General features: G+C 36.6%; 2 protein-coding genes across 2 annotated transcripts in view; one reads left to right on the forward strand and one right to left on the reverse strand.

The window, feature by feature from the left end:
- The window catches only part of LOC146684644 (immunoglobulin-like and fibronectin type III domain-containing protein 1), a 29439-nt gene extending 5491 nt beyond the window's left edge, over positions 1 to 23948 (reverse strand). Inside the window, exons 1-18 of the mRNA XM_085444031.1 lie at positions 23903 to 23948; positions 22565 to 22624; positions 20285 to 20407; positions 20031 to 20170; positions 19804 to 19903; positions 19483 to 19525; positions 19176 to 19347; positions 17683 to 17887; positions 17048 to 17320; positions 16693 to 16953; positions 16123 to 16227; positions 15861 to 16013; positions 14960 to 15082; positions 14677 to 14793; positions 12754 to 12878; positions 11269 to 11410; positions 10842 to 11135; positions 10309 to 10605 (exon numbers count right to left, since the gene is read on the reverse strand). Of these exons, the coding sequence (XP_085300157.1) occupies positions 10309 to 10605; positions 10842 to 11135; positions 11269 to 11410; positions 12754 to 12878; positions 14677 to 14793; positions 14960 to 15082; positions 15861 to 16013; positions 16123 to 16227; positions 16693 to 16953; positions 17048 to 17320; positions 17683 to 17887; positions 19176 to 19347; positions 19483 to 19525; positions 19804 to 19903; positions 20031 to 20170; positions 20285 to 20407; positions 22565 to 22624; positions 23903 to 23948 (2779 nt within the window). The remainder of the gene's footprint in view (positions 1 to 10308; positions 10606 to 10841; positions 11136 to 11268; positions 11411 to 12753; positions 12879 to 14676; positions 14794 to 14959; positions 15083 to 15860; positions 16014 to 16122; positions 16228 to 16692; positions 16954 to 17047; positions 17321 to 17682; positions 17888 to 19175; positions 19348 to 19482; positions 19526 to 19803; positions 19904 to 20030; positions 20171 to 20284; positions 20408 to 22564; positions 22625 to 23902) is intronic.
- On the forward strand, positions 1148 to 7123 carry LOC146684645 (uncharacterized). Its single transcript, XM_085444032.1, has 11 exons — positions 1148 to 1323; positions 1456 to 1624; positions 1968 to 2838; positions 4215 to 4333; positions 4422 to 4544; positions 5206 to 5271; positions 5393 to 5481; positions 6152 to 6257; positions 6455 to 6560; positions 6709 to 6770; positions 6864 to 7123. The coding sequence occupies exons 1-11, from the start codon at positions 1148 to 1150 to the stop codon at positions 6954 to 6956; spliced, it is 1980 nt and encodes a 659-aa protein (XP_085300158.1). The 3' UTR covers positions 6957 to 7123.
- Positions 23949 to 27578: the final 3630 nt, after the last annotated feature.

A 27578-nucleotide genomic window follows, 5' to 3' on the forward strand; every position in this document is an offset into this window, starting at 1 on the left:
AGTATCAGTAATACAGTCTTGTGTGTGGCATAATCTTTTTGGTTTCTGAAGTAGTCATACTGTCATAAATATAGAGAACCAGTCCAATAGTCACCCCCAAATTATATCACATAAATAATTGATTCATTACATTCAAGATGTATTGTCATGACTTTTACCACATATAGACCTGTCGTGGTTTAAACAGCTATAATAAACTTTTCTATTTTCTTGTTTATGTTTAGGGGAGCAGCTGTTTTACTGGCGCTACAAAGGCACAGACAAAACCATAAAGACAACGGTAGTCTGTGGGGCTGATGAGGCAAACACAATTTTTTCAGATTTTCATGCCAGTCCTACTGGGGCCCATTGCGGGCAAACAAAAACAAGAGAAGCCATTTCAAAGCGGTTCTACTGGCCAGGGATGTCAGTCGACATCAATAATTGGGTGGGTACTCCAAAACAAACTCTATGTAATTCGACTACAGCTAAATTATTTTAAGAGGAACACAGCAATGTTTCTGTATCTCTCAAAATAAGTTATGTAAACCTTGATCATCAACTATTGTGTTTGTTATTGAATTGCTTTTATTTTTGATTAGGTTTCACAGTGCGCACTTTGCCAGGCAAGTGCTGCAACAATTAAAAAACCAGCAGAATACATTCCGATAAAGGTTAGTCATCGACCATAGCAAATAATCACATTTAATCACACAATGTTTTCATTGCTTAGAAACCTACTGATTATATACTTGAAAAAATTATAACAGTAGACTAGCATTCTGTGTAATTTCAGTATTATTAACTTAACTATGATTTTCTTTTTAAGGTCTCTCAGCCATTTGAACTGGTTGGGATGGACCTCATTGGAAAACTTACTGAAACCAACAATGGACATCAATACATATGTGTTTTTATTGATTATTTTACAAAATGGCCACAAGCATACCCTTTAAAGTCAAAATCAGCCGTGGAAGTGACAAACTGTCTCATAAAATTCGTCCACCAGTTCGAAGCCCCGAAAAGGATTCTTACTGACCAAGGCAAAGAATTTGTCAATTCTGTAAGTACTTTAGTCTTTGGCAAAAATATGTGAACTCATATTTGAATAATTTTTTGAAAATGGTTAATTTTCTGGTCTTTATAAATCTGTTGTTGAGATATTAGTATGACAGCTGTTTATTTAAATTCTTATTGTAATGTGCTTATAGCCAGTGTATATAACTTTATTTTGCAGCTCAACAAAAGGGTTTGTGGACTGTTAAAAATTAAAAGAAGCCTCTGCTCCCCCTATCACCCTCAAACGAATGGGCTGGTGGAGAAAATGAATGGCACCATCCAGAGGTAAATTCTTGGAGTACATGTTATACATTTATGGGGGTTCCCTTCAAACAAAACATTAATGCATGACATTAAACTATTAAAAACTGTAAATGATCTTTCATATGAATGTCTTCTATGTGCTTTCATTGTCAGAGCCCTGTGTAAAGTCATTGGCAACCAACCACAAATGTGGGATGAGTACCTGGATGCTGTAATGTTTGGACTCAGAACTAAAAAACAAGTGACCACCAAATACTCGCCTTACTACCTAATGTTCGGCAGAGAGGCTCGCTATCCTTCCGAAATCCCAGAAGAGTTCATGGTATGTCTTTTTGTCTGTGACAAACTACACGGAAATCCCACACAATGAAACTTTTTTAGTTTTTGAGGCGCAGGCAGATCAGTTTCAATGGATGCTATGTCACCGCCATAAAAGGACAACAACACTGAATATTTCTATGGATTGTTCCACCCCTCAATAACAGTTTTCTTCATGTCCAATCAATCCCAGGATACACTGAAGCTTTGCCAGAAATACATTGTGTCTTAAAACCTTACCAAAGACACTTAATGTAAATTTTCACTGTATTTCTCAGTTCTTTTATGTATTATCTGTGTATCTTACACAAATTATAGTAATGATAGACATGTCTTTTGATTCAAAGGTTGATGAGACTGTGGAAGACATTGTGGGGCAGGAGGAGGTGTCGGAAGACATTCAAAAGCATCAAAAACTGTTGGAACTGGTGAAGGACAACGTGGTCAAAGCTCAGGAAAAAACAAAGGGCAAAATAAAAATGATGAAGAGAGATGTCGTCTTCAAAGTTGGTGACAAAGTTTTAAGAGCTAACATAAGAAGCCAGCAGAGGAAAGGGGGGAAACTTGAAGCAAACTTTTTAGGCCCTTACATTATTACAGCAATCCAAGGTAAAAGTGCAGATCTTCAGGATTCCAATGGGACAATCATTCCAAAAGTAAATATTGACCAACTAAAGTTAAGCAAAGACAGCATGCCAAGAGTGCCACACCGGGGTTTAAAGAAAACAGCAGCCACATTACTAACAGCACAACCAGGTCAAGCAGCACCAGCATCTGCTCTAGCTTCACAGGCTACAGCAGCACCAGTGGCGGTAGCACCAGCACCTCCTCCTAGAGCTACACAGGCTACAGCACCAATGGCATCACTTACATCACTACCAGTTCAAACTAAACATCCATTTCCAGTTCCACAAGGTATACCAATAACGGTATCAGAACCAGAGTCAGGAGCAACAGCACAGAAAGACAACGAACCACCAGAACCAGCCACAAGTGCTACAGCACCAGAACACGCTACAGCTCTACAAACCGAATCCAAAACAGCAGCCGACCCAGCCTCAAAGACCATAACAGCAGACCAGGCCTCACAGACCACAACAGCAGACCCAGCCTCACAGACCACAGCTCCAAATGCTACAACCACACAAGCCTCAGCTCCACAGATTACAGCCCAGCAATCTACAGCACAAACCATAGAACCAACAGTTGCAGAGAAATGTAAATAAATATAATATTTTTTTATTTTTTTAAAAAAGGACTTTTGTTCCTATGACAGTGTTTGTTTCATTACTCTGTAGATCATGGCATAGGAAATTTTACACCTTTAAAAAGATTTTGTTAGGTATATTTCCTAACAGAATATTTAAATTTAACAATATGTTAATGCTTTAAAAAAACATTCATGGGGCAAAACATTATAGAAAACTTGTAAAAGGATGTAAGCCACATGTGTAAAATTACACAAATGAAAAAGTGAGTCCTTCAAAACTGTGAATCTTTCTTTTGTTGTTGTGTAACCCAGAATGTTCATGATTGATATTGTACATCTGATGTACACTAAGAGTGAAAAGTTTGGACACACCTTCATTTTAATGTTGCTTCTTAATTTCCTTGTCTATTTTGTAGATTCATTGTTGATTAGAACTCGAGGCATCAAAACTATGAATGGACACATATGGAGCACTAACCCTAACACAAATGATGTAGTAAACCAAAAAGTATGAAAGAACCAAAAATATATTTTATATATTAGATTCTTCAAATTAGCCACCCTTTGCTTTGATCACTGCTTTGCACACTCTAGGCCTTCTGTCAGTGAGCTTCATGGGGTAGTCACCTAAGATGATTGTCACTGCATGAAAAGCATGAACACACAGAAAAACACTGAATGGGAAGGTGTGTCCCAAATTTTGACTAGTAGTGTATGTTCTTCATTTTCTTCTTTTCCAAAATTGCTGTCATATATGCTGCTAGTGACATAGAATGCCCACTACAAGAAGTATATTAATGTTGTGATGATGACTGCCTGCCAGCAACAGTTCGAAAGATCAAATACTCTTTAAGACGCTGCTTTTAACAGCCCAAAAATTGACACTCTATTTTACAGATAATAAAACTAGTTTTGGAGGAGAAAAATAACATTTTTCCAGAAAAGGTTATGTAATAGTAAAGGCCACAGGTGCAAGCCTTGAGCCTGAGTATTTTAAAATATAGTCATGTAGCTGCAACTAAACATAATTTTAAAAAATTGTTGTAATAGGTGTTTTTGCTGGAAAAAGATATGATAGGGGGCAAGAGCATTTCTATTGCTATGTATTTAAATTTCTTTTCTTTTATTAATATGAATTTATTTAAATTTCTTTGTAGAACATTGTAAGTGTAACTTTACCCCCAAATAAAAGCAAATTTAAGTTCTCCTTTTTTTTTTTTACAAAATACAATGTTAAACCATGTGCCCATTTTATCAGCGTCTTAAAAGTATTTACCCTGAAACACGTCTTTTGTCAGACAACTACATAAGAAATTATGCATTTGAAATTTTGATTTACATTTAGTCCTGCTGACTTATCTCTTTTTCTCATTACTTTTTGTAGATATAATGGATGCCTGGGCTGGAAAGAGTCCTCACATTCTACTCTCCAGAATTGGTGCTTACAAATTATTCTACTGGGATATCCAACAAATTGGTCCAGACATGGAGTTGGAAAGTGAGGTACATTGATCTTTACTGACAACAATGCAACTATCAGTGTTTTATTCATTGACAACAGTTAACAAATGTTTACATTTTGTATTCGCAGTCTATTAATGCATATCTTGAGATCATGGTGAGACAATGCAATCGTCATAATTCAGCAAAAGCAGCATTCATTGATTCATTTTCAATGACTGCCATTTGGAAGAGAAAAGCTCCAAGACTCAAGGTAGGTATCTCTAGAAAGAATCTTGTGTGTATTGTTTAAGTACCTCTGATCATATCCACATCCAGATTTAGATTGGATAACAGCTTATGCTGAAAGAATAAATTGAGACTGGGGTTAGTAGATGTGGATAGTTTATCAGACTTGACAGTTCTCTTTTGTTCTCTGCTTGTCTGGTTTCCTCCTCTTTTTGTACACACTCCAATCAATGCTTGATTTGAAATTTTCAAACATTTGGGCTAATATCTCTTTTGAAATCATCAACACTGCTTCATCTCTTTAATAGCTACCTTTTTATTATCAAGTGATTCTTACGTCACTGTTAAAGAGGCTTAAGAAAGCATTAAACATTATTCTGCAGATGGTAAAAGGATCGCATTGAAAATGATTGAAAATGAACTCCATGTCCAAAAAAAATCCTTAGAAAGACCTTTATTAGTCTTGGAGGAAGTAATGTGCAAAACCACTTATAAAAAATATAAGATAGTCCAGCTTCTTGCACAGGTTAAAGAAATGAGGGGTGAATCATGGCTTTCGCACAGTACTTTATAAGTGGATGATATATAATATATCATAAATTGCTTTAATAAAAAAGGACTCTAAACAACATGTTATTGCATTTCTTTCTGAAGTGAATATTTTTATTGTTTTGTTTCAATTTAAGATCAAACCCATGGAGCATGAAGTCATTCTGGGAATTGTAAATGAACATCATCACTGGACATTAGTGGTAAAAAAATAATTGCATTTACAATATTCATCAAATCAGTTTTATAAGACAAATGCATGGCATGCAGATAATCTTAACTCTTGAATTATTACATGTAATTCTCCACATAATTTTACTGTAGGTCATTTACCCACAAGAAAAGAAGTCACTGTATCTTGATCCACTCGGAGAAACTAAACAAGGTATCCAAAATTGTTTGGAATCAACAAGGTAAGGATAAATGTTGAAATTTATTTTGACCCTTTATTAAACGCTTTGTTGCTGTTGTTATTTATGTGTTTATTATGACAATTATAAGTATGATGTCAATCAAAAAAAATTAAAAAAAAATTGGCACTCAAAATTAAAAAAATAGCAGCAACAGGTTTGAATTTTTGTGTTGGCCTTCTGATATTGTGGTGTTATGGGTTAATTTTGCCTTTAAAGAGAAGTCTCCCCATGTTTCAATGTTTATTTGAGGACCTGATGTCTGTATGAGATGATGTTTTTACATTAGAAAATATAGCATGGGGAGAATAATGTTTAGTAGTTGCATAAAGTGTTGCGGAGGTTTAGCACTAAAACATCAGACAAATGTCTAAAATAATTTCACATAGGTTATACATGTGTGAATTTCATCTTTGCTCCTCCTCCACATCTCTTCAAAGTGTACTGTGTAAGTGATTGATTTCTATATCATGGGCGGAAACGGGAAAAAAAGCAGAAGTAATTGTCCACGGAAATGCGTTGTAGACTTTTAAAAAGTAATGATTTTAACAAAACATGTGGTCAGTTCTTAACTTGATGTTCAACAGACACTTAAGCTCTCCATACTGTTCACCTTCTTGTGTCACCAAAATTTTAAAACATGTTATTTGTTTTTATTGTACTTGTCTTTCAGGGCATTCATGCGAAAAAAAGGATGCAACGTCTCAAGATGGACTTGTGACACAGTCAAACACCCAAAACAAGTGGACGCTACCTCATGTGGAGTCTTTGCATTGAAAGTACGAGTCTTAACCGTAATACATACATATATACGAGAATATTGGAAATGTTGTGTTGTAATAAATGTTAATGACAGGAAAAGGAATATAAGATAATTACACAATAAAAGAAAGAAATTGATTCACAGGAAACAAATTACTATAAAATAACATTTACGATATTAGCCTATTTAGTCATCTTCGAATCTCTTTTTCAGTTTGCTGAAAAGATCTTGCGAAAAGAGTCAATAGACTTTCTGTCTACAAAAAAGGCCATAAACACACACAGGCTGCAAATTGCCACCACTCTTCTCCTAGAGACAGGTAACTCATTTTCCACCATTCAGTGTTCTCACATCATGAATATTTTCATCATGATGGCTGTAGAAACAAACCATATAGTTGTTTGAATGAAGTAATAAGTGCAGTAGGTAGTATACTCTATGTGCTATTTTTTCACTTTTTAAAACAGATGACTTGACAAACATCTGTCATTTCTGCGGGGAAGAAGAGCATGAAACTGACAACAAATGGGTAATGACATCAAGAAAGACTGCTAAATGTTATGATCAATTCCCATAAATGAAATTTTAACATTGGGATTTGTAATTATTTATTTTTTTACAGATTCAGTGTGAGATGTGTTTGCGGTGGTTCCACCAGCTCTGCGTGAAAAGCCCACCACCAGAAGATGTGTTTATTTGTCTCGCTTGTACATAGTTGACACTAAAGGTCCACAGCTAGTGTTCTTATGGCACACATTGTCGAGAACACATATCTACATATATAGATGTAGATGTTAAATTAAAAAGTCTAAAAAACCAAATGGTCTCCAAAGTTACTGTAGTTATTAGTTATACTGTTATTTATTTTGCAAATAAACTCTTTCGTGATAGCAACGCCAAGGTGCATTATTGATGGGGGGGGCACACATTTTGGCAGCCGATGCCAAACAGCCTGATAAAATCTGTATCCCTCCATAACTTTTGCTGTGAATGAGACATGGTCTCCAAAGTTACTGTACTTATTGGTTATACTGTGACTTATTTGGCAAATATACCCTTTGTGATGGCAAAGGCAATATGGATTACAGATGGGGGGGGCACACATTTTGGCAGCCGATGCCACACAGCCTGATAAAATCTGTATCCCTCCATAACTTTTGCTGTGAATGAGACATCTTCTCCAAAGTTACTGTACTTATTGGTTATACTGTGACCTATTTGGCAAATATACCCTCTGTGATGGCAAAGGCAATATGGATTACAGATGGGGGGGGGCACACATTTTGGCAGCCGATGCCATACAGCCTGATAAAATCTGTATCCCTCCATAACTTTTGCTGTGAATAAGACATCTTCTCCAAATTTACTGTACTTATTGGTTATACTGAGATTGATTTTGCAAATAAACTCATTCGTGATAGCTTCGCTACAAAGTGTAAACCGAGTGTAAATTCACTGGAGAGCGACGTGTTTCCATGATCGCATCTGGTTTTACAGTATTATAGTATCAAAGTCGTTTTCTAGACAAAGTATTCCCAGCAGGTTATTTCAGTGTACATTATAAGGTAAACTGTCTTCCACACGGCACATTACAATATCACGAAACTAATATTAAATTCATCGAGTCTGCTGTTTTCCAGCTTTTACTCTTTATCGCGTGGACTGCAGATCAGTGACAAGTAGCGTACAGAACGGAGCTGGGCAAGTGGCTCCTCCTACTTTGCGCGCTCCCGTGAATGGGGAAACAATTTTTGACAGGGGTAACTACTTTGGCACGGGGAAACAATTTTTGACGGGGGTAACTACTTTGGCACGGGGAAACAATTTTTGACGGGGGTAACTACTTTGGCACAACACCGGCACACAGGGACAAATTCACTGGTAAAATTTGTTGTGGCTGGTTATATGTACCCGTGCCTGTATTTTCTATAATTAACTATAAAATCATTTGCATTGATACAAGCTACTTATGCCACTAAATTATTCCACTAGTATAAACTTGAGTCTTTTAGGACCGGAAACTGATAAAACAGATGCTTGTTTAGCTATCCGTTTTAAGCTAAAGCCTAAGCTATAACTTCATGTGTCATTAAAATTCCTCTATGAAATACAGAAAACAGGCGAGCTTAAGTCCATAGGTGGGAGTAAAGAAGTACAAATACTTCGTTACTGTTTCAGGTATCTGTACTTTACTTGAGTAGGGGTTTTTTTTGTTACTTTAACTCCCTACTTTTTTAAGTGTCTGTACTTTGTACTCCTTACATTTTCAAAACAGGCTCGTTACTTTTGTTTTAAAGCATTTGGATCGAGTTGTTATTTCGAAAAAACATCAAACCGATTTCAGAGTAAAAACAGAAACAGTCACAGAAACACATCAATGGCAGTTTGTTTATTAATCACCAGAGGATGTAGCGTAAAGAGATATGACGTGTGCCAAAGTCAGGATATTTTTCTTTCTTTTTTGTGTGTGAAAACATCGGAACTACTGCAGGTGTCTGTAAGTTGCGGTTCTTAAGCATCTAACTCGCCCTACAGAAGATCAGCGAGCATAGAGGGAGTGACGGAGGTAAATTCAAATGCAGCGTTTCTGTAAGCTAAGGAAACACACAAACTGTTTGTGTGCAGTTTAGCAACAAAGTGTGTTGCTAGCTAAAGGTCCGGCTGCTGTATTTCACAGGGAGAGAAAAGAAAGAGAGCTAACTTCACTCAGAGATGGAGAAAGATAAGAAAGACCGGACAGGAGAGAAAGAAGAGAGGTTAGATTAAAGGTAAGGACTGCTCAGTTGTATTGTATAAAGTAGAAATGTAAAGCTTACATTTAAGTCATGTTTTTATATCAGATATTTGGGTCAGTACATGGGATTTTTTTTAAATATTGTGAAATGCTGCAAATGAAATTGAGACAGACTAAGTGTTATTTTAAAGGTTGTATGAAAATACTTTGCAGTGTAGTGAATTTAAAGTAAGGAAAAGTGTGTGACTGGTGCACCATGGCTGCGGTTTCATGGCCAGAGTAAGGTTAGATCAAGTATAGCAGAGAATTGTAGATGAGTTTTAGCAGATGATGCTTAGATTCATTAACTAAATTCCACCTTCATACCCACTTTATAGAATCTAGAAAAAAGAGCATAAACAGTGTACTGTCAGTGTAGAGCAGTGGTAGGGAACTCCAGGCCACAAGAGCCGGTGTCCTGCAGGTTTTAGAACTCACCCTGGGTCAACACGCCTGAATCCAATGATTAGTTCTTTACCAGGCCTCTGGAGAACTTCAAGACATGTTGAGGAGGTAATTTAGCCATTTAAATCAGCTGTGTTGGATCAAGGACACATCTAAAACCTGTAGGACATCGGCTCTCGAGGCTTGGAATTCCCTGCCCCTGGTGTAGAAGGTGGAAATGAATTTGACTTTGAATCTGAAAAGGACTGAAAAGGCTGGTCATGTGGCTACACTGCCAGGATCATGTTTTATAAATTAAAAAAAAAATGCTTAGTTTTAACAGCTGGTGAGAATAACTGGATTCAGGTGAGGACCATTTCAGGCTTGTCAAAAATGACAAGTCTAGCCAGTATTTCTGCAAAGCTGTACAGACAGATGGTCCAGAGGGACACTTTGAAGTATTTTTCAAGCAGATCTGCAAACAGTAAGTACTTTCTTTGCATTATGCTGTGCAGTGGTTTGTGTGTGTTATGTTTTAGCTGTGAGCTATAAGAGAGCGAATGCTTGTTTTAACCGTTTTATAGTTACCCACTGTATAGTTTACCCACTTTGTAGCCTATGTGCCATCATCACATATACACTGTATATATCTTACAAGTAAACTGATTGGGAGATCACATTTGGCTTTTAACTGTATGTCAGCAACCTGAAGTTTTGACTGGCAGATTTTTAAACCTTTTTGAAAACTGGTGACAGTGAGCAGTCACAAGGTCGTCTATTTGGCATTTCATAATGAAAAGCTTCCTTTTCTGTTGAAGACAAATGAATCCCACAATAAAAATCAATATATGAAGTTTGCATTCTGTTATTTCTGTGTGATTGAGCTTGGTGAGTAGTCAGCTTTGCTTACCAAGTGTGCCAGCTTGCATTTCCTCAGTTTCCATAACTTCGCTTGTGCCTTCTGCAGTCACTGCTCGGATGCGGTAACAGTATTTCCGCCCTCGCTCTACGCCTGTGTCTCGGTAACTGGACACACCTGGTATTTCCGCTATTTTCTTCCAGGTGTTTCGCCCCACTTGCTGACGCTCCATTATGTAGTTAATCACTGGGGAGCCACCATCATCCTTTGGAGGGCGCCATCTAAATTCAATACATGTAGCTGAGCTCTCTGTTACCTCTGCAGGACCCAGAGGTGGGGTTGGTTTGTCTGAAATGGCAATAAAGTTTTATAGAAAGTATGGAAATACATTTACAATGTTCATAATAGAGACAGTATTTACGTAGAACTAATAATTACAGGACTTTTTAACAGAAAAACAACTTTGCACAAGTTTTCAAATCAGTTGTCAAATATATTATGAGGGTATGTCAGTCGAGATTTTTACTGCTGTTTGAAACCTATATTTATCTGTTCAGCTTCTGCATTGTCCATAATTCACTCACCAAGCACAATAAGCCGTGAGAGTGCCTCAGTGAAGCCGTGTTCATTTTTTAGCTTGATCTTGATCTCTCCTGTGTCCTTCCTCTGGCATCTGCTCAGAAGCAACCGGCTTTGGCTTGCAGATTTTTCTATCCTTGTATTGTTGTCATCTTGGAGCTCTTCTCCTTCTCTGAACCACTGAATCTTTATGGGTTTGTGTCCAAGAAAATGCAATTTGAAGATGGCATTGTGCCCCACTTTAACTGTCTTTGGCTCAGTAAAAGCACTGAGGTCTTCAAGGTCAAACCTGGGAGGATCTAAAGAAGTTTTTAGGAGTTGGAGAAGTATTATGTTATCTGTGATCTGCTTCAACATTTCTTTATTAGTATGTCTGTACATTTTCCATTTAAAGTTTGCAAAATGTCATGCTTTAATGAGCAGTTCTCAAACCTTTGACATTTATCATTGCCTCTGTTTTACGGCCATCTGCCTCAAAACGGTATTTTCCAGAGTGCTCTTCCGTGCACTTGCTTATGACCAATTTATGAATTGGCCCATCTTTAGTTATGGAGAAACTTTCATCTTGGAATATCTGATAGGAAAAAGAGCAAACAGTTAAAAGTAAAGAAAAATTAGGCTTTCAAAGGGGGCTTCTTGTCCAGCTGTGTGTGTCTCCCACATGGGCCTAAAGTAGTTGAACACTGGCAAAAGATTTGAAGTAAATTAAAGATGAACAGCTGTTCAGTGACACCGGTGATGATTTTCAGACATCAGTAATGACACTCTTTATTTATTAAATGTCAGTTTTGAGCTTTTAAAAAATTAAAAATACATCAATAAGGAATCAAACTTTAGCGAGGAATGACAGAGTGCTACATTTACATACAGTTAGGTCCATGAGAATTTGGACACTGACAGTGTTTGTAATTTTGCCTCTGTACACCACCAAAGTAGATTTTAAATCAAGATGTAATTTAAGTAGAGACTTCCATCATTAATTTAAGAGGTTCAGCAAAATGTTGCATTATGTTTTGGAATTACTGTTTTTTTTTAAATTTATATATATAGTCAGCTTATTTCAGATACTCAAAATTAACTACCACAGGTAAAAATATAAGAATAGTTGGATAAATATCCCATCCTATCCTGAAGTTTAGAGGGGTATCACCAAAAGCTGTGTTTCCCACCTAAACTCTTTTAGATGTTTTCAGTCTTATCTGGTGTTCTTGTTCTTCAGCGTAACCAGTGGTTTGCACCTTGTTGCACCTGTCAAATGCAACTTTAACACTTGAAATCAACTCCAGATATTTTATATGCTTAATTTGTCACAGAAAATGTAGGAACAAGCTCCATCTGGCTATGAAACTGCTTGTTAGTGAATTGTCCAAATATCTTTAATCCTCTATAAAGGCTATAGGCAAAGCTACTGCAAAGCTAAAAGTTTGCACTTCAATGCACAGCATTTTGTTAGTCAGTTCGTTGCAAGAGCGAGCTTGCAACAAACTGACTTCATTCAGGAGATGCAAAGACAGAGAAAAGACTAGAACAGACTGGAAAAGAAGGGGATCTAACAGGGATGAACAAGAAGCAAGAACTTTAAATATAAATATAGTACTCAGAGGCTCTCAAGAATCTGAACACAAGGACAGTATCTCAGAATTCTAAAGAACTAAACAAGTCTCAGGACAATCACAGTGTTTGCCAAAAAAATGTAACTGTCCAAATACATATGACCCTAATGCTACTTTTTAAAAAAATTTTTTTTATTTTGTTGCTGTTACAATGGACCTGTTTTCTTTTTTTTTTCTCAGTTATGAATTCGTTAGGCATGGTATGACAATTTATTGATCCACTGTCACAGTAACTTGGGTGTGTGGGTGAACACAGAACTGTACCAGAACAGAAATATAACATGTATATGTTTGTTTGACTAACCTGTTTGCCATCTCTGAACCAGGCTCCTTCACAGTCTTCACTGCTAAGCTTACATGTTAACTCGGCGATCTCATTGATGATCGCACTGACATCAGTCAAACCACAGATGAACTGAACCCCTGGATCTAAGAACAGTTAAAATGATTTTTGGAAAATCTTGGGCATGAAGTGTGACACCAGTCAATACACTTTAATGGATTTTGGATATTGGTAGATGAAATAAATTATAAATGTATAATCTTACAACAACAAGTCTTTTCTATCTGTAGATCAGTTTAGTTTAGTTTAGTTTAATATAATAGTTTTATTTAATTTTTTTCTTTTCCATCCACAAATAAATAGCTGAAACTTTAATGTTTCTTTCACTATCTATCAACAAGTTCAGAATGTTGTTCAGGTATGTTTATGCGGGTAAAGGTAGTCATGTCTGTGTTAATAAGACAGAAATACAGTGGAATAATTCAGCTAATTGAGTTTTACATGTTTAAGTGTTAATCAGTTTAGTTAAACAGATTATTAATTAAAAAAAACATCAAAAAACAAAAAAGAAAAACCCTTCTGGTTTAGAAGAATTCTTTGTCTCCAACTTACCAACCACCAAATCTTCGATCGGAGGGGCGTGTCTTTTACGCCTCATATGTGTTGAAGATTCAGTCTCATCCTCAGTCTCGTCACACCTAATGTCGTCTTTCAGACTTGCACTTTCACCTTTAAAACAAAAATCTTCTCTCAGCTAGAAGAGTTCTTTCAAAATCATACCATATATGGTTTTAAGCAAAACATATATCCAGGAATATATCCTTGAGTTTCCTCATGGAGGAAATTGAATCATACAAATTCCCCTTGCAATGCCACACTAATTGTGCTCCCTTACCATCGAGTGCATCCTTTGGCTTTTGGTCTTGCTTTGGAGAAATTGTGTGCTTGTCCTGGTCAGTAGCGTCTTCATCCTCATCATAGCAACTTGATTCATTTTCACTTGCTAGTTCTTTTGGATCTGTGTCAGGTATTACATGCACAACTTTATCCAGTGAATTTTTAAGTAATAATTTTGATGTTGATTTTGTTCTGCTGCATTTTATTTTCTTTGATTAATTAAGAAAAATATAATTTAAAAAGTGCTAAGGGACATCTTTCTGAATTTTTACACTATTGAAGATAAAGCTTCTATGCTAACTGTGTCATTTGAAGCTTTGACAGCAATTCTCATGGTGCAATATCACTTAAACTTAAACTGTTTTACAATAATAATTCACGACTATAATTTACAAGTGCAAATAGAAATGGCCCAAAACTTTGTAAGGGTTTGAAACAAAAGTCTCAGATACATATTGGTTACATTTTATTAAAAAAATACAAATGAAAGAAAATTCATTTTGTAATTCAATATTGCACAAAAACTGACAACAATAAAGCACTGACATCAGTCAAACCACAGATGAACTGAACCCCTGGATCTAAGAACAGTTAAAATGATTTTTGGAAAATCTTGGGCATGAAGTGTGACACCAGTCAATACACTTTAATGGATTTTGGATATTGGTAGATGAAATAAATTATAAATGTATAATCTTACAACAACAAGTCTTTTCTATCTGTAGATCAGTTTAGTTTAGTTTAGTTTAATATAATAGTTTTATTTAATTTTTTTCTTTTCCATCCACAAATAAATAGCTGAAACTTTAATGTTTCTTTCACTATCTATCAACAAGTTCAGAATGTTGTTCAGGTATGTTTATGCGGGTAAAGGTAGTCATGTCTGTGTTAATAAGACAGAAATACAGTGGAATAATTCAGCTAATTGAGTTTTACATGTTTAAGTGTTAATCAGTTTAGTTAAACAGATTATTAATTAAAAAAAACATCAAAAAACAAAAAAGAAAAACCCTTCTGGTTTAGAAGAATTCTTTGTCTCCAACTTACCAACCACCAAATCTTCGATCGGAGGGGCGTGTCTTTTACGCCTCATATGTGTTGAAGATTCAGTCTCATCCTCAGTCTCGTCACACCTAATGTCGTCTTTCAGACTTGCACTTTCACCTTTAAAACAAAAATCTTCTCTCAGCCAGAAGAGTTCTTTCAAAATCATACCATATATGGTTTTAAGCAAAACGTATATCCAGGAATATATCCTTGAGTTTCCTCATGGAGGAAATTGAATCATACAAATTCCCCTTGCAATGCCACACTAATTGTGCTCCCTTACCATCGAGTGCATCCTTTGGCTTTTGGTCTTGCTTTGGAGAAATTGTGTGCTTGTCCTGGTCAGTAGCGTCTTCATCCTCATCATAGCAACTTGATTCATTTTCACTTGCTAGTTCTTTTGGATCTGTGTCAGGTATTACATGCACAACTTTATCCAGTGAATTTTTAAGTAATAATTTTGATGTTGATTTTGTTCTGCTGCATTTTATTTTCTTTGATTAATTAAGAAAAATATAATTTAAAAAGTGCTAAGGGACATCTTTCTGAATTTTTACACTATTGAAGATAAAGCTTCTATGCTAACTGTGTCATTTGAAGCTTTGACAGCAATTCTCATGGTGCAATATCACTTAAACTTAAACTGTTTTACAATAATAATTCACAAGTGCAAATAGAAATGGCCCAAAACTTTGTAAGGGTTTGAAACAAAAGTCTCAGATACATATTGGTTACATTTTATTAAAAAAATACAAATGAAAGAAAATTCATTTTGTAATTCAATATTGCACAAAAACTGACAATAATAAAGCAATAAACAGTTTTTCCATCTGTACATCAGTGTATTGGGGTTGCTGTGGCTCAAGAGGAAAGTTGATGCTTAGATTCCTGGCTGCTCCACTCTGCATGATGGGTAACATACTGAACTCCAAGTTGCGATCTGATGTATTAATCAGATTATGAATGTGTGTGAATGTTAGGTACAAAACATCAGGTGCAGGAAAAAGTGCCTGTATGAATGGGTGGGAATAGGTAAATGGGGCATGCTGTATAAAGTGCTTTGAGTGCTTAAGTGGAGTTGAAAAGTGTTTTATAATTTATATCTACATATTTATATCTAATACACATAAGTATAAATCTTGAATAAGATATAGTGCATTTTCATGCAGTCATTCAGCCCTTACCAGATGTTTGTTGTTTCCATTGGACTTTCTTTCTTTTCATTTGTTTTTTGACAGACCCAGTGGAGTTATTGTTTCTATCAGATTCCCCCAGCTCTTGTTGACTAATGGTAAGCATTTGAGACTGGTCTGCATCCATAAATTTGTCAGTTGACTCTGGACAGACACAAAACAAGATTAAAGGTCAAAATATTTATTTACATATTTAGACTTTTCGGTCTATAACAAGGGAATGGACACACGTACTGCTTTGTATGTTTCTTACCAATTACTCTGATTTCTGAGTCACGACTTTGTTTTAAGTATTTTGATTTAGTTGCATGTCCAGTGAAGTTCTTAGTCTCCTCAGAATAATCTTCTTGATTTTCACCTACCAGTTAGAAATAAAAAAAAAAAAATGGTGATTTTTTTAAAGTCGAAAGTCTTTTAAAAATATTTGTTTTTCAGAGAAGATTTAATTTCCAGCCTGCACCAGTACCAGTAAGCAACTATGTCATACTTAATGCCACTGAAAAATAAAAGATGGCTTATAGTTGGGTAACCAAATATTAGCCAGGAACGACACAAGTTAATACACTCTGTTAATCTTTTGAAATAAGTAGCAGTAAGCGTGCATGTTTTATCATCAGCACAGTTTTAGCCACACTGCCTATTCACTGCAGTGCTGGTAGTAGAAATGCTTTGGTAAGACGTGAAGGGTGAGACAGAATATGGGACTGATAGGAGTGATAGGACAGTTTAATGGAGTTAATTTTAAGGAGATAATAGATTTTGTTGAGTTTTTGCTCCAAAGGACAGGGAGGGTACTGGCAGAGTCAGAAATACATGTTTTTACCTTGTCCAGTAACTTTACTGTATTTTCCACCTGTGCTTAAGATTAAAGTCAGTTCTTCTAATGCCAGTTCTTCTAAAGATAGTTTGTCGGTTATATGTACTGCTCCGTATTTTGCATTTACTTCTGCCAAGAGCTTCTCCATCTCCCCTTGTATTTTTAGTTGCTGCTCTTGGGCCACTTTCTCAATGTCAGTCCGTGCTCCACGAGCCACAGTAGTTTTACGGGGTCTCCTCTCACCACCAGGTGCAGGATTACTGTCAGCTTAAAAGTTAGAAGTACAACGTAATTAGTTATCTAATAATAATGATGATAATATGAAAATAGCAATGGTTAAGGTAATGTTATACAGTGATACCTTCCACAACCAACCAGGCATTGCAGGATGTATTGCCAACCACAGCGGAATAGATGCCTTTGTCCAGCATCTGGCAGTCCTTGATGAGGAGCCTATGGATGAGTTTGTGGTCTGACATAGTTAAATTATATTTTTCTCCATCCTCCAGGATGTTGCCTTTGCCCATCCATGTGATGTTAGGTAGCGGGTGTGTCAGGACACACTCAAACAAAGCATCCTCCCTTTCTTCAGCTTTAATCTCTTGAATTTTGATCACAAAGTCGACTTTGGAAACTACAAAAAAGTAAAATATTATATTCATGTGATTTTCTTTTTGATATAATATATGTATCATCAGTATTGGTCATCTTCTATTCAATTAGAGAATGTAGAGAACATTGCAAGACTATTATTTGGACATGATTGTGTGCTTCAGTACATTCAGTGTCAGCTGTTAAAGTTATGTTACTGGATAAATATAATGGCTACTGTCTGCTTATGGGCTAGTCAGTAAATTTTTACAAGCTTTAGCATATGCACATTTGTTTAAAGTCAAATGTACAACAAAAACAATATGCAAATGCCCAAATGCTTATGTTCTGAAGACTCTTTTTTTTTTTTTTCCAGGTCTAGCCATAGCTGGTTTTTAAACCTACATTTAAACTCTGCAGGGAGTATGAACTTTTCAGGATCCATTTGAGGCAGCCCTGCATTTCGAAGGTTGGCCTCTTGAATATCCCCCTTACAAAGCTCTGTGTCCTTTTGCATCAGGCCATCAATAGAGAAATTCGTTGTCCTTCCAACACTCTTTAGACTGTGTTTCCCTGTTTCATTTTCATCATAGGGAATTATATCATCCTGCTAGGTACACAGAAAAAAAGAACCTTCATGTCATGATGAATAGCAATGTGGTATAATGATACGACTTCTATAAAAATTGAAAAGTACACTGTGCTGGAAGCACTCTTTCATCAAGGACTACGGAACTTTATGATTGCATGTATTATGCGTTTTTAATGAAAGTCAAAATTATCAACATTTTTCAGTTGTTTTGAAATCACAGCTCCAGCGTATTTCTGACTCATTTACTGCTTTGTATATTACTTACAGTACTTACACACAGTACAGGAATCAGCAAATTGATATCTCTGACCTGGATTGTTGGTTACTATTTTAGGAAATTAATACAAGCATTTTTTTTTTTCCTTTTTTGGTCCTAAATGAAGAGATCTCAGAAGTGAAAGGAATGCAGTTAATAATATGAACACTTAAAAAGATGATATATGCCTATGGCTAAGTGTATACACTCACTTTAGTAGGTAATGATGTTTGGCCCTTGGTTAATGCAAAGTTTAACAATAGAAAATCGGAAAAAGGTTACTTCTTCTGATGAGTCTCAATTTCTGTTGCAGTATTCAGATGGTATAGGATCAGATTTTCAAAGCATGAGAGCACTGATTCATGTTGTTCAGGCCGGTAATGGTGTGAAGGGGGCATTTTCTTGGTGTACTTTGGGGCTCTTAGTACAAATGAGCCATTCTTTAAATGCTACAACCTACCACGTCCATACCTTTATGACTGCAGTTTACCACTCTTTTAACATCTGATTCTAGCAGGATAACAGGCTTTGTCACAAAGCACGGATCATCTCAGCCTGGTTTCTTGAACATGACAGTGAATTCACTTTACTCAAATGGCCTCCAAAGTCACCTGATGTCAATCCAATAGACAACCTTTGAGATGTGGTGGAATGGGAGCTTTGTTTCATGGGTGTGCAGCCCGAAAAAATGTGCAGCAACTCCAATGCTATATAATCTCTGAGGAATGTCTGCAGCATGCTGTTGATTCTATGTCATGAATAATTCAGAGGGTACAATGGGCTCCAACCTGATACTAGTAAGGTACCTAATAAAGTGGCTATTGAGTGTAGTTAATAGTTATTCTGCTGATGTCATATTTGCATTTGAACTATCAACATATTGTTGCAATGCACAGTATGAGCTTGGTGAGTATTCAGAAAGTGCTTCATCAGCAGCTGAGTCAAATAATAATTGCACTCCATGACTGACACCTCAAGAATTTACTTATTAATTCTGAGTTTTAGAGATTAAGATATCGTATCCAGTGTGAGAGTTGGGTGTTTTTATACCTTCCTCTTATTTTGTGATTTCTCCTTCTTCTTTTCATCCAGTTTCTTGAGAATCAAATGTAAGTCTTTAACACCAAATTCTGAACAGATGCGCTCATAGTCGTTCCGGTCAGCTTTTAACATGGCATCCCAGAACCTTTCATCAGATTCTCCATCTGCTCTCTCTACTTTACTGAAGATAACAGGAAAATATTAAATGTAATGTATTTAACTGTCAAAAAAAAGGATCAGTTAGGGAATTAATCCTTATATACTCCTGCAGAAATGTCCTCTTTTAAAAAGTATTTTAATAGGTTACAGTTCTTACCTCTTCTTCAGCAGTTTTCTGAAATCTGCTGGATTTGTTGAAGCTGAAAACAGCAAATGAAATTCAAGTTTTATTTAAATAAATACCAGTTTAAAAACACATTGAGTCCTATATCATTTTTGTAATAAAAAAATAACAGAACTAGGCCCTTAGACCTACAGTGTTTGTCTTGTTTTTCAGTGTCTGTCATTATAAGCTTAAATAATAAGAAATGTTAAAATCTACAAGAGCACTCCACCAATAGAAAAACTCTTCCAAATGCACACTAAAAGAAAGAAAGTACAGAATCCTCTTTAAAAGTATTTAATGGGCAAGACTTACCCTCAGTCACAGTTAATGTTGTTGTGCAGACAGCTTTTCCATATTCGTTTGCAGCAAAGCATTTGTATGTATCTGTTTCTGCAACAGACACTTTGTGAATCTGGAAATATTCATTTATGTGTCAATTCACATACAAATACATTATAGATCAATACATTCATGAGAAAAAAAACAGTATCAGTACTAAATACTTCAAGATCATCATGTGGAATAATTTATTCACTCACCTCTAATATATGCTCCTCAGTTAATTCATCATATTTAGTCTGAAATTTTTCCTTATCTGAAAGAGTTCCCTTAGCTCTTCTCCATGACACATCTGGTTTTGGATCCCCTGTCACCACAGCCTTGAAAACAGCTAATTTTCCTAAAAGACATGTCTTCTGTTTAATAATGTGAAAGATATTGCTGAAACCAAAAGCAACAATATCTTTCACTAATGGATCAGTTTTAATGGTCAGTTATAATTTAAAGCACCCACCTTTCTCAATAGTTACTGCCACTGGTTTACACTGGAAATCAGGGGTGCTTTTTCCCTCTGGCATGTTTACTAAATACTGCGTGATCATCACTCCAGAGGTCTTAGATCTCTTCCGAATAGCAGCTAAACAAAATGGGGGGGAAAAATAAGAAACTGAGTTAATCATAAGAATTAATCATGAGTTTGCTGGTTTTGATTGAACTAAACGGATTTCTTTTTTGCTACCAGCAGATGTCAGAAATGTCAAACATTTTCCCAGTGACAATTAGTGTGTTGACAGCAACAGTAACTTTGCAAATGGAAAGTACAGTGCATAAATCTTACTGCTTTTGATTCCAGGTTTAGTTTTCAGTTTTTCTAAGTTATACCAGCTCTAGTAGCACGTAGGGTAATCAATTTATGTTCCTTAATTTTGGAGATGTGAATAGTACAAAATCTTGTCTGTCGGCTATGGTTCACGGTAACATCTATCGCTTGAAAAAGAACATGATGTTTTTCTTGGATATCTTAAATGTGTATTGCTTTAGAATGGTACTTTACATGGTAATTAGGACAAAAAAAAAAACTCTTAGAAAACACCAGTTTCACAAAGCTGAAGGCAATGTCCATACCCTTTTTTTTTTTTTTTTTTTTTTTTTTTTTTCTTTAACATGACTAACATCCAAAATTTAAATATCTTACATGTTGAATTCCCCTCACTGTCCACTTTATTAGGTAAACCTTTTAAACTCCAGCGTGGACCCTCTTTTGCTTTCAAAAGTGACTTAATTCTTTGTGACATAGATTCAACAAGCTGCTGTACACATTACCCTTGGATCTATAATGATATGATAACAGCACACAATTGCTGCAAATTTGTTGATTGAACATCCATGATGTGAATCTTCCATTCGACCATATCCCAGAGTTCCTCTTTTGGACTGGGATCTGGTGACTGTGGAGGCCATTTGAATACGATGAACTCATTGTCTTTTTTTTTCAAGAAATCGGTTTGAGATGACTTGAGCTTTGTGACATGGTGCATCATCCTGCTAGAAGCTGGAGGCTGTGGGATCGACATGGTCAGCAAGAATTCTCAGATTGGCTGTGGCCTTTAAACAATGGTCAGTTGATACTAAAGGGCCCACAGTGTGCCAAGAAAATGCACTCCACGGGACATACAGTACCATCCGAGTCTCATCAGAGAAGCAAGTCTTCAGCTGTCCTATGTTGATGAGCCAGTCTGATTTGTAGCCTTAGTTTCTTGTTCTTAGCTGACAGGAGTTTCACCCAATGTAGTCCTCTTGCTGCTGTAGCCCATCTGCTTTAAGGTGCAATGGTTTTTGCCTTCAGAGATATTCTTCTACATACCTTAGCTGTAACAATGGCTTGAAGCAGTCTAGCCATTCTCATTTGACCTCTGGCATCAACAAAGCATTTTCACCAAAAGTACTGCTGCTCACTGGATATATTCTTTTTCAGACCATTCTCTGTAAACCCTATACAACCCTGGTTGTGTGGAGAAAATCCCAGTAGCTCATCAATTTCTGAAATACTCAGGCCAGTCTTTTCTTCCTCATTCCAATGCTTGGTTTATGAAGTGACCATGTCTACATGCCTAATTGCATTGAGTTGCTGCCATGTGATTGACTGATTAGATATTTGCATGAACAAGCAGTTGGAAAAGTGTACCTAACAAAGTGGCTGATAAGTGTATATAACATTCAGAAAAGCTTGATATATGGTATGTTCGGCAATTTCAATATAAAATAGTGACCCAGACAATTTATCGTCAAAAAAAATGTGCAGTGTGAATCTCTTCACAGTCAAATGTCAGCTTCAGCTCACATTCTGTACTAGACTATGGACTAATTCACTCAGTCATTTAAAAATCAGGCCATGAATGAATTCTGTGATCCTCTGCCTCCCTGCTTGGCAGCTGAACATTTCTTTATCAGGTTTTGAATGTTCAAAGACAAAGGATCACACAGGAGTCAGTAAAGAACAACATTAATCCAGGGATTAATGATTATTATGACAAGGACAGAAATAGGAGAGCTGCCACCCAATCAAACATGTCACTGCTTTGACAAGGTAGTTTTTCAGGTTATCAATACAAAGGTAAAACAGGTCACAAACAGACACAGCATTCAGTAATGCCTAATGTATTATTCATTGTTTTTTCCATTATTCAGCATAATGGCTCTTTCTCAGTATTATGTTGATACGGCACTCCAATGCATTGCAACCTCAAAAAACAGTAAGTTTGTCCGACAGAAAATAAAACAGTGTTCATTTCACCTGTCTTGTTTCCAGACACCTCATTAAAACGCTGAATATATTGATGAACAAGGGAGAAACCTGGGTGAAAAGAAATTACATTAGATCAGTCTCAAATACACGAGGGAATGCTGGTTTATGCTTGTAGGACAGTAGGTGGTATACATATGAAATTGTAAAAAGGAGCTGAAGACATAGTAAGGCATAATGTGGAAAAGGAAAACTCTTAAATGCCTGAATAAAACTCTAAGAGAGTTACAGTAAAAAGGCAGCAGACAGGTGACTTTAATCCAGGGATGTTTTCTTCTCATCCTCAGTTTCAAGCCTTAGAGAACAGACTTTTAGTTAACTGGCTAAATGTCTTTAAGTTCTTAATTTAAATTCTTAGTTCATTTTATAACTTAACGGAGAAACTGCTCTATGTAGCTTGTGGGTAGTTCCAGTGTTTTCATATGTGACACCACCTGGTAACAGTGCAAGAAAGTTGTGAACACAACATCGACATATTATTTAAGTTTTGTTTCTTGCCACCTGAAAATCCAATAATTGCTTTCCTTCAGTTCTCTTTCTGTTCTGTACCAACTCCTGAGGGAAATATCTGGCTCTTTAGCTGCTAAATGTTCCCCTATGTTCACCACCTATTCACTGATTGTGTCTGTCTGTTATTTGGTGCTAAGCAGGGCTTGTCCAGGGGTTTTCCTCTAGTTTTTCTATTATTGTCTTGAAGTCTAAGCATTACTCATTTTGCTTACAAATTTCAAAGTGTTTTTAAAGCCATAAATCTATCAGTAGGTACACCATATGGTGGTTTTCTACCTTCTTAATTGTTTATTTGACTGTAGCAATATGTTATGTTTTGGCAGGATTAGTGACAGCTCATTTCCCACCACTTTTGGTGATTAATTAACTTGTGCACAGTTTGCTATATATGAGACAGTAATTAAGTTTGCCTGTGTCAAAGATTAATGTAGGCTTTTATAACAGATAGTCGGTGCCAAATAGTTTTACCCCAAAGGCCTACTTTATTGTCAAAGCATTCACTCAGGATATAAAAATAAATTTTTTTCTTCTATATAATGCTTTTGGAGAATTTTTAATAATACAACACAGCCTTGAATATTCCTGGCTGAAGTGAGGGCCTAAATCTGGCAAGGATTAAGCTTGTAAATAATTCAACAAATATTTAATTCTTTAGATACAATAAAGCCATCTCTTACACTTGGAACATTTTATCTATTGCAAAAATAATACCAAGAGAATATGACGGCAAATTGTGCCTAATAGTGATTGATATTTTTCTTCTTAAGAAGCATACATGTAATGCAAAACGAAAGAGTAGTAAGAATTGTAGTCCTTTACATTGTCTGTTTGCAGTGGTCCCCGTGCTCTTCCCTCTTTTCCACATTTTGGCAAGCGTTAACTGTCAAAAGGCGACCTAGAAATAGAAAGTGAATATGATTAATGCAACAGTAGTACTAGGAGTACTAGAGTGTTATTTTGCATAATCTTTGATTTGATAAGCAAGGATAATCCAGTGCATTTCTTTAAACTCGTGAGCCTAAACGCATTATATTAAGGGGTACTGTAGGGAAAATACCCAGTTAACATTTTCTGGGCATTGCTTTACAAGTGATGACAGCTTATGTTATGAGGAAGATGATGCTTTTGCATATATTATAAAAGCACACCAAAAAACAAAACAAAACAAACAATAAAAGAAAACAAACAAATATTGAAAACAATCTCTGAGATTCACTGTTCTTCAGTAGAAACCTAATACTCCTCTGGAGGGCATCCTCTAAATACCCAACTTGTTTAGCTTCTGTCACTTCATAAACTGAAATCCACTTGGATATAATAAAGATGTGAAGGTTAACCTGTGGTCAGGATGTAGCTTTGGTCACACACAGTCTCAAACAGACAAACAGAGAAAAGGGTGTTTTACCTGTGTACCGCTCTGTGTTCACTCCCACTGAGACTGGTTTATAGATGCGTTATAAACTTGCTGCCTCCTCGTTTTCACTGGATATTAAATCCTTTGGGGGTAAAATGTTTGATTTTCCTGTCTGCAAGCTTGTGCCTAGGTAGTGACTGTCAAAGAGAGGCTTCTTCTGATTAGGCAGATGGATGCTCAGAGCGGGTGGGTTATTATTAAGAGGGAGTGGGTGGAGGGAGCGGGGGAGCTGGTGGGTCAATGGATGAGGTAAGGCAGGATGAATAGCCGAATGTAGAGGGAAGGGCTACCAATGACAAGTTAGTGGTGAAGTTTATCTCTCACTGCGGTAATTACTGATGACAGCACACTCATCTTTCACAGAACAGCTGCTGACAAGAAAATGATTGGTGAGTTCATTTTGTTTGTGTAGTCTCTGATTCTTACACACACACACACACACACACACACACACACACACACACACACACACACACACACACACACCTGTAACTGTCACAGTGAAAGTATCAGTGGGGATTTTAATTCCAGTTAAGTAATTGTTCAAAATGTATTTTACTGGCTTTTTTAAAGAAACAGATTTCAGTTTGAGCTATCATCACAGGCTGATTTTAACCATACTGTATTAGGAGTTGCATAAAATTTGCCATTTGAGTGGTGGCTGGCAGGTAACTGGTAAAGGCAGGCATTAATTTGGCCTATGAAGCTATGAAAAGAAAGTGACTCAAAGCCATATCTTTTTATTAAACTTTGAGGTGGTATAATGTTGAAACATATTCAGTTTAATCCCGCTTTGAACTGTACCCTTGTCTGGATATTAGTGAAGATCACATGTTGCGAACAAGGTACTTATCCCTTGTCTGCAATGTACTTCTTATGTTACGATATATTACATAATCAAGGTTATGACATTTATAATCCCAGCATAGCTCTGAAGCAGTTGTGACTTTGGAAAGGGAAGATCAAATGAAGAACAAGACTCTGATTGTCTCAAGGTCAAGCACCAGAATGTCCATTGCATTTGTCACACAACGATTTAAATTGTGTATAAGGGTCTTTAATGTGCAATGTGAAATGTGGACAACTTACAGTGCATGAAATTAATGACTCAAACAGATGTAACACCAGCCGGTTGTAAACATCAATAGCTGAATTTAACACACTTTGTTTGTGCAGTTGCTAATCTAATTTTCATATGGGAGGGAACTATATTTAATTCCTGTTATGTTCTTTCCATGGAAACCCATGTGTTTATTTGACTCGCTAACAGCATGGCAGTGCTGTTCAGTTCATTAGCCTGTTGGTCGTCTTGTACACTATAATTGTCTCAAGAAACAATTACTGAAGAAACATTGACCATCATATTGTATTTTAAGATTTATACTTACAGAGTCATATGAAGTCTTGACCACTCCCTATTTCTTTATAGTTTGCTTGAAAAATAAGTACAGTGATTTCTTGACACGTGCAAACATAAATGGAAATACACTAATAAGGTAAAACCAGACGTTTTACAATTCTATCCAGATTGAAAGTTGAATGACCACCTTTATTCTTTAGCACAGTATGAACTCTCTCAGGCAAGCTGTCTTGTCTCTTAGTTGAAGTAATCTTCAGGAATAGTTCTCCGACTGTACTTCTGCATTTACAATTCCATCAGTTTTGACATCTCCAACAACACTGGATGAAATGCAGCCCAAACCATGACAGAGTGTCTGCCATGTTTTACAGATTGCTGTGACTGATTTTCAGTTCTTGTGCAGTTTAACCTACCTCACCTTTTTCTTAAAGAAAATCTTAATTCACCATCTCCCACTGAGACCATTTCCAACGAGGCTTCAGCAAAAGGTAGCTGGATCAACAGAAGGTCCAGATTCTGTTCTATTTTTTAAGGACATGGCATTCAGGTACTGTTCATCTGCTGCTTAAGTCTGACTTCTTGACTTCTTTTTTTGCACAACCCTGTAAACATGAGTAGAAAATAAATATCCCGTGCTGCTACCAAAAACCAAGCATAATTATGTTATCGTGCAAATATTTGCATGCTGGTTGTATGTACAGTAGTCAAGGCTGACAAAGCCCAGATTAGACTGATGAAGTGACATCTGCGAATGCATAACTGAGCTTGAGAAGTTAAGCCAGTTATATCCTAATCTTAATGTTGCATAGAGGATAAACTCTTTTTGATGTAGCAAACAACACTGGCTTACCTATGGTACTAACTCAGTCCATGCAAAAATGTTGCTTCTGTATCTACAAGTGAACTCAATATTTTATTATGTAAACACCACATTTAAATTCTAGAAAAACTGATGCCACTTAAAACATGCACCCTGAGTTCTTAAAATATTCTGGTGTTGAACAAATCCTAACTCATAGTTCCACCACCTCTAATTTAATCAAATGATACTTTAAAAACTGTCTAGGGATTAAATAATAGGGGGAAAAACAATTTTGCAATTCATTTGGTGTCTCAAAGGAGCTTGCAAAGAAAAGCGTCTGGACTTCTTTAAGTTGCTTGAAGACGTTTCACCTCTCATCCGAGAAGCTTCTTCAGTTCTAAGGTCAAATGGTGGAGTATGCTGTACAGTGCAGCGAGGAATGCTCAGACCTCTACATTGGAGAGACCAAACAGCCACTTCACAAGCGCATGGCACAACACAGAAGAGCCACCTCCACAGGACAAGACTCAGCAGTCCATCTGCATCTTAAGGATAAAGGACACTCTTTCGAGGATGCCAATGTTCACATTTTGGACAGAGAGGACAGATGGTTTGAAAGAGGAGTGAAAGAAGCCATCTATGTCCACTGTGAGCGACCATCTTTGAACAGAGGCGGGGGTTTACGACACCAACTCTCTGCCATCTATAATCCAGTTTTGAGATCCCTTCCCAGATGCCTTAACGCCCACTCACATCCTGGGCCATCTGACCTCAGGAATTCGCATGATAAGGTGGGGCCAGGTTTCACAATGAACACACCCGAAACTCTGGCTGATTGGGACCCACGCCCAGTTTCCCTCCTTGGCTCAGGCGATTAGAGGATCATCAGGGGGTCCTTTTGTCCCTCTGTGGGGGGATA

Source organism: Copadichromis virginalis, linkage group LG20, assembly GCF_057382275.1.
Source record: "Copadichromis virginalis isolate Kocher_CV1m ecotype Utaka linkage group LG20, C_Virginalis_male_GT1.1, whole genome shotgun sequence".
NCBI classification, from domain to species: Eukaryota; Metazoa; Chordata; class Actinopteri; order Cichliformes; family Cichlidae; genus Copadichromis; species Copadichromis virginalis.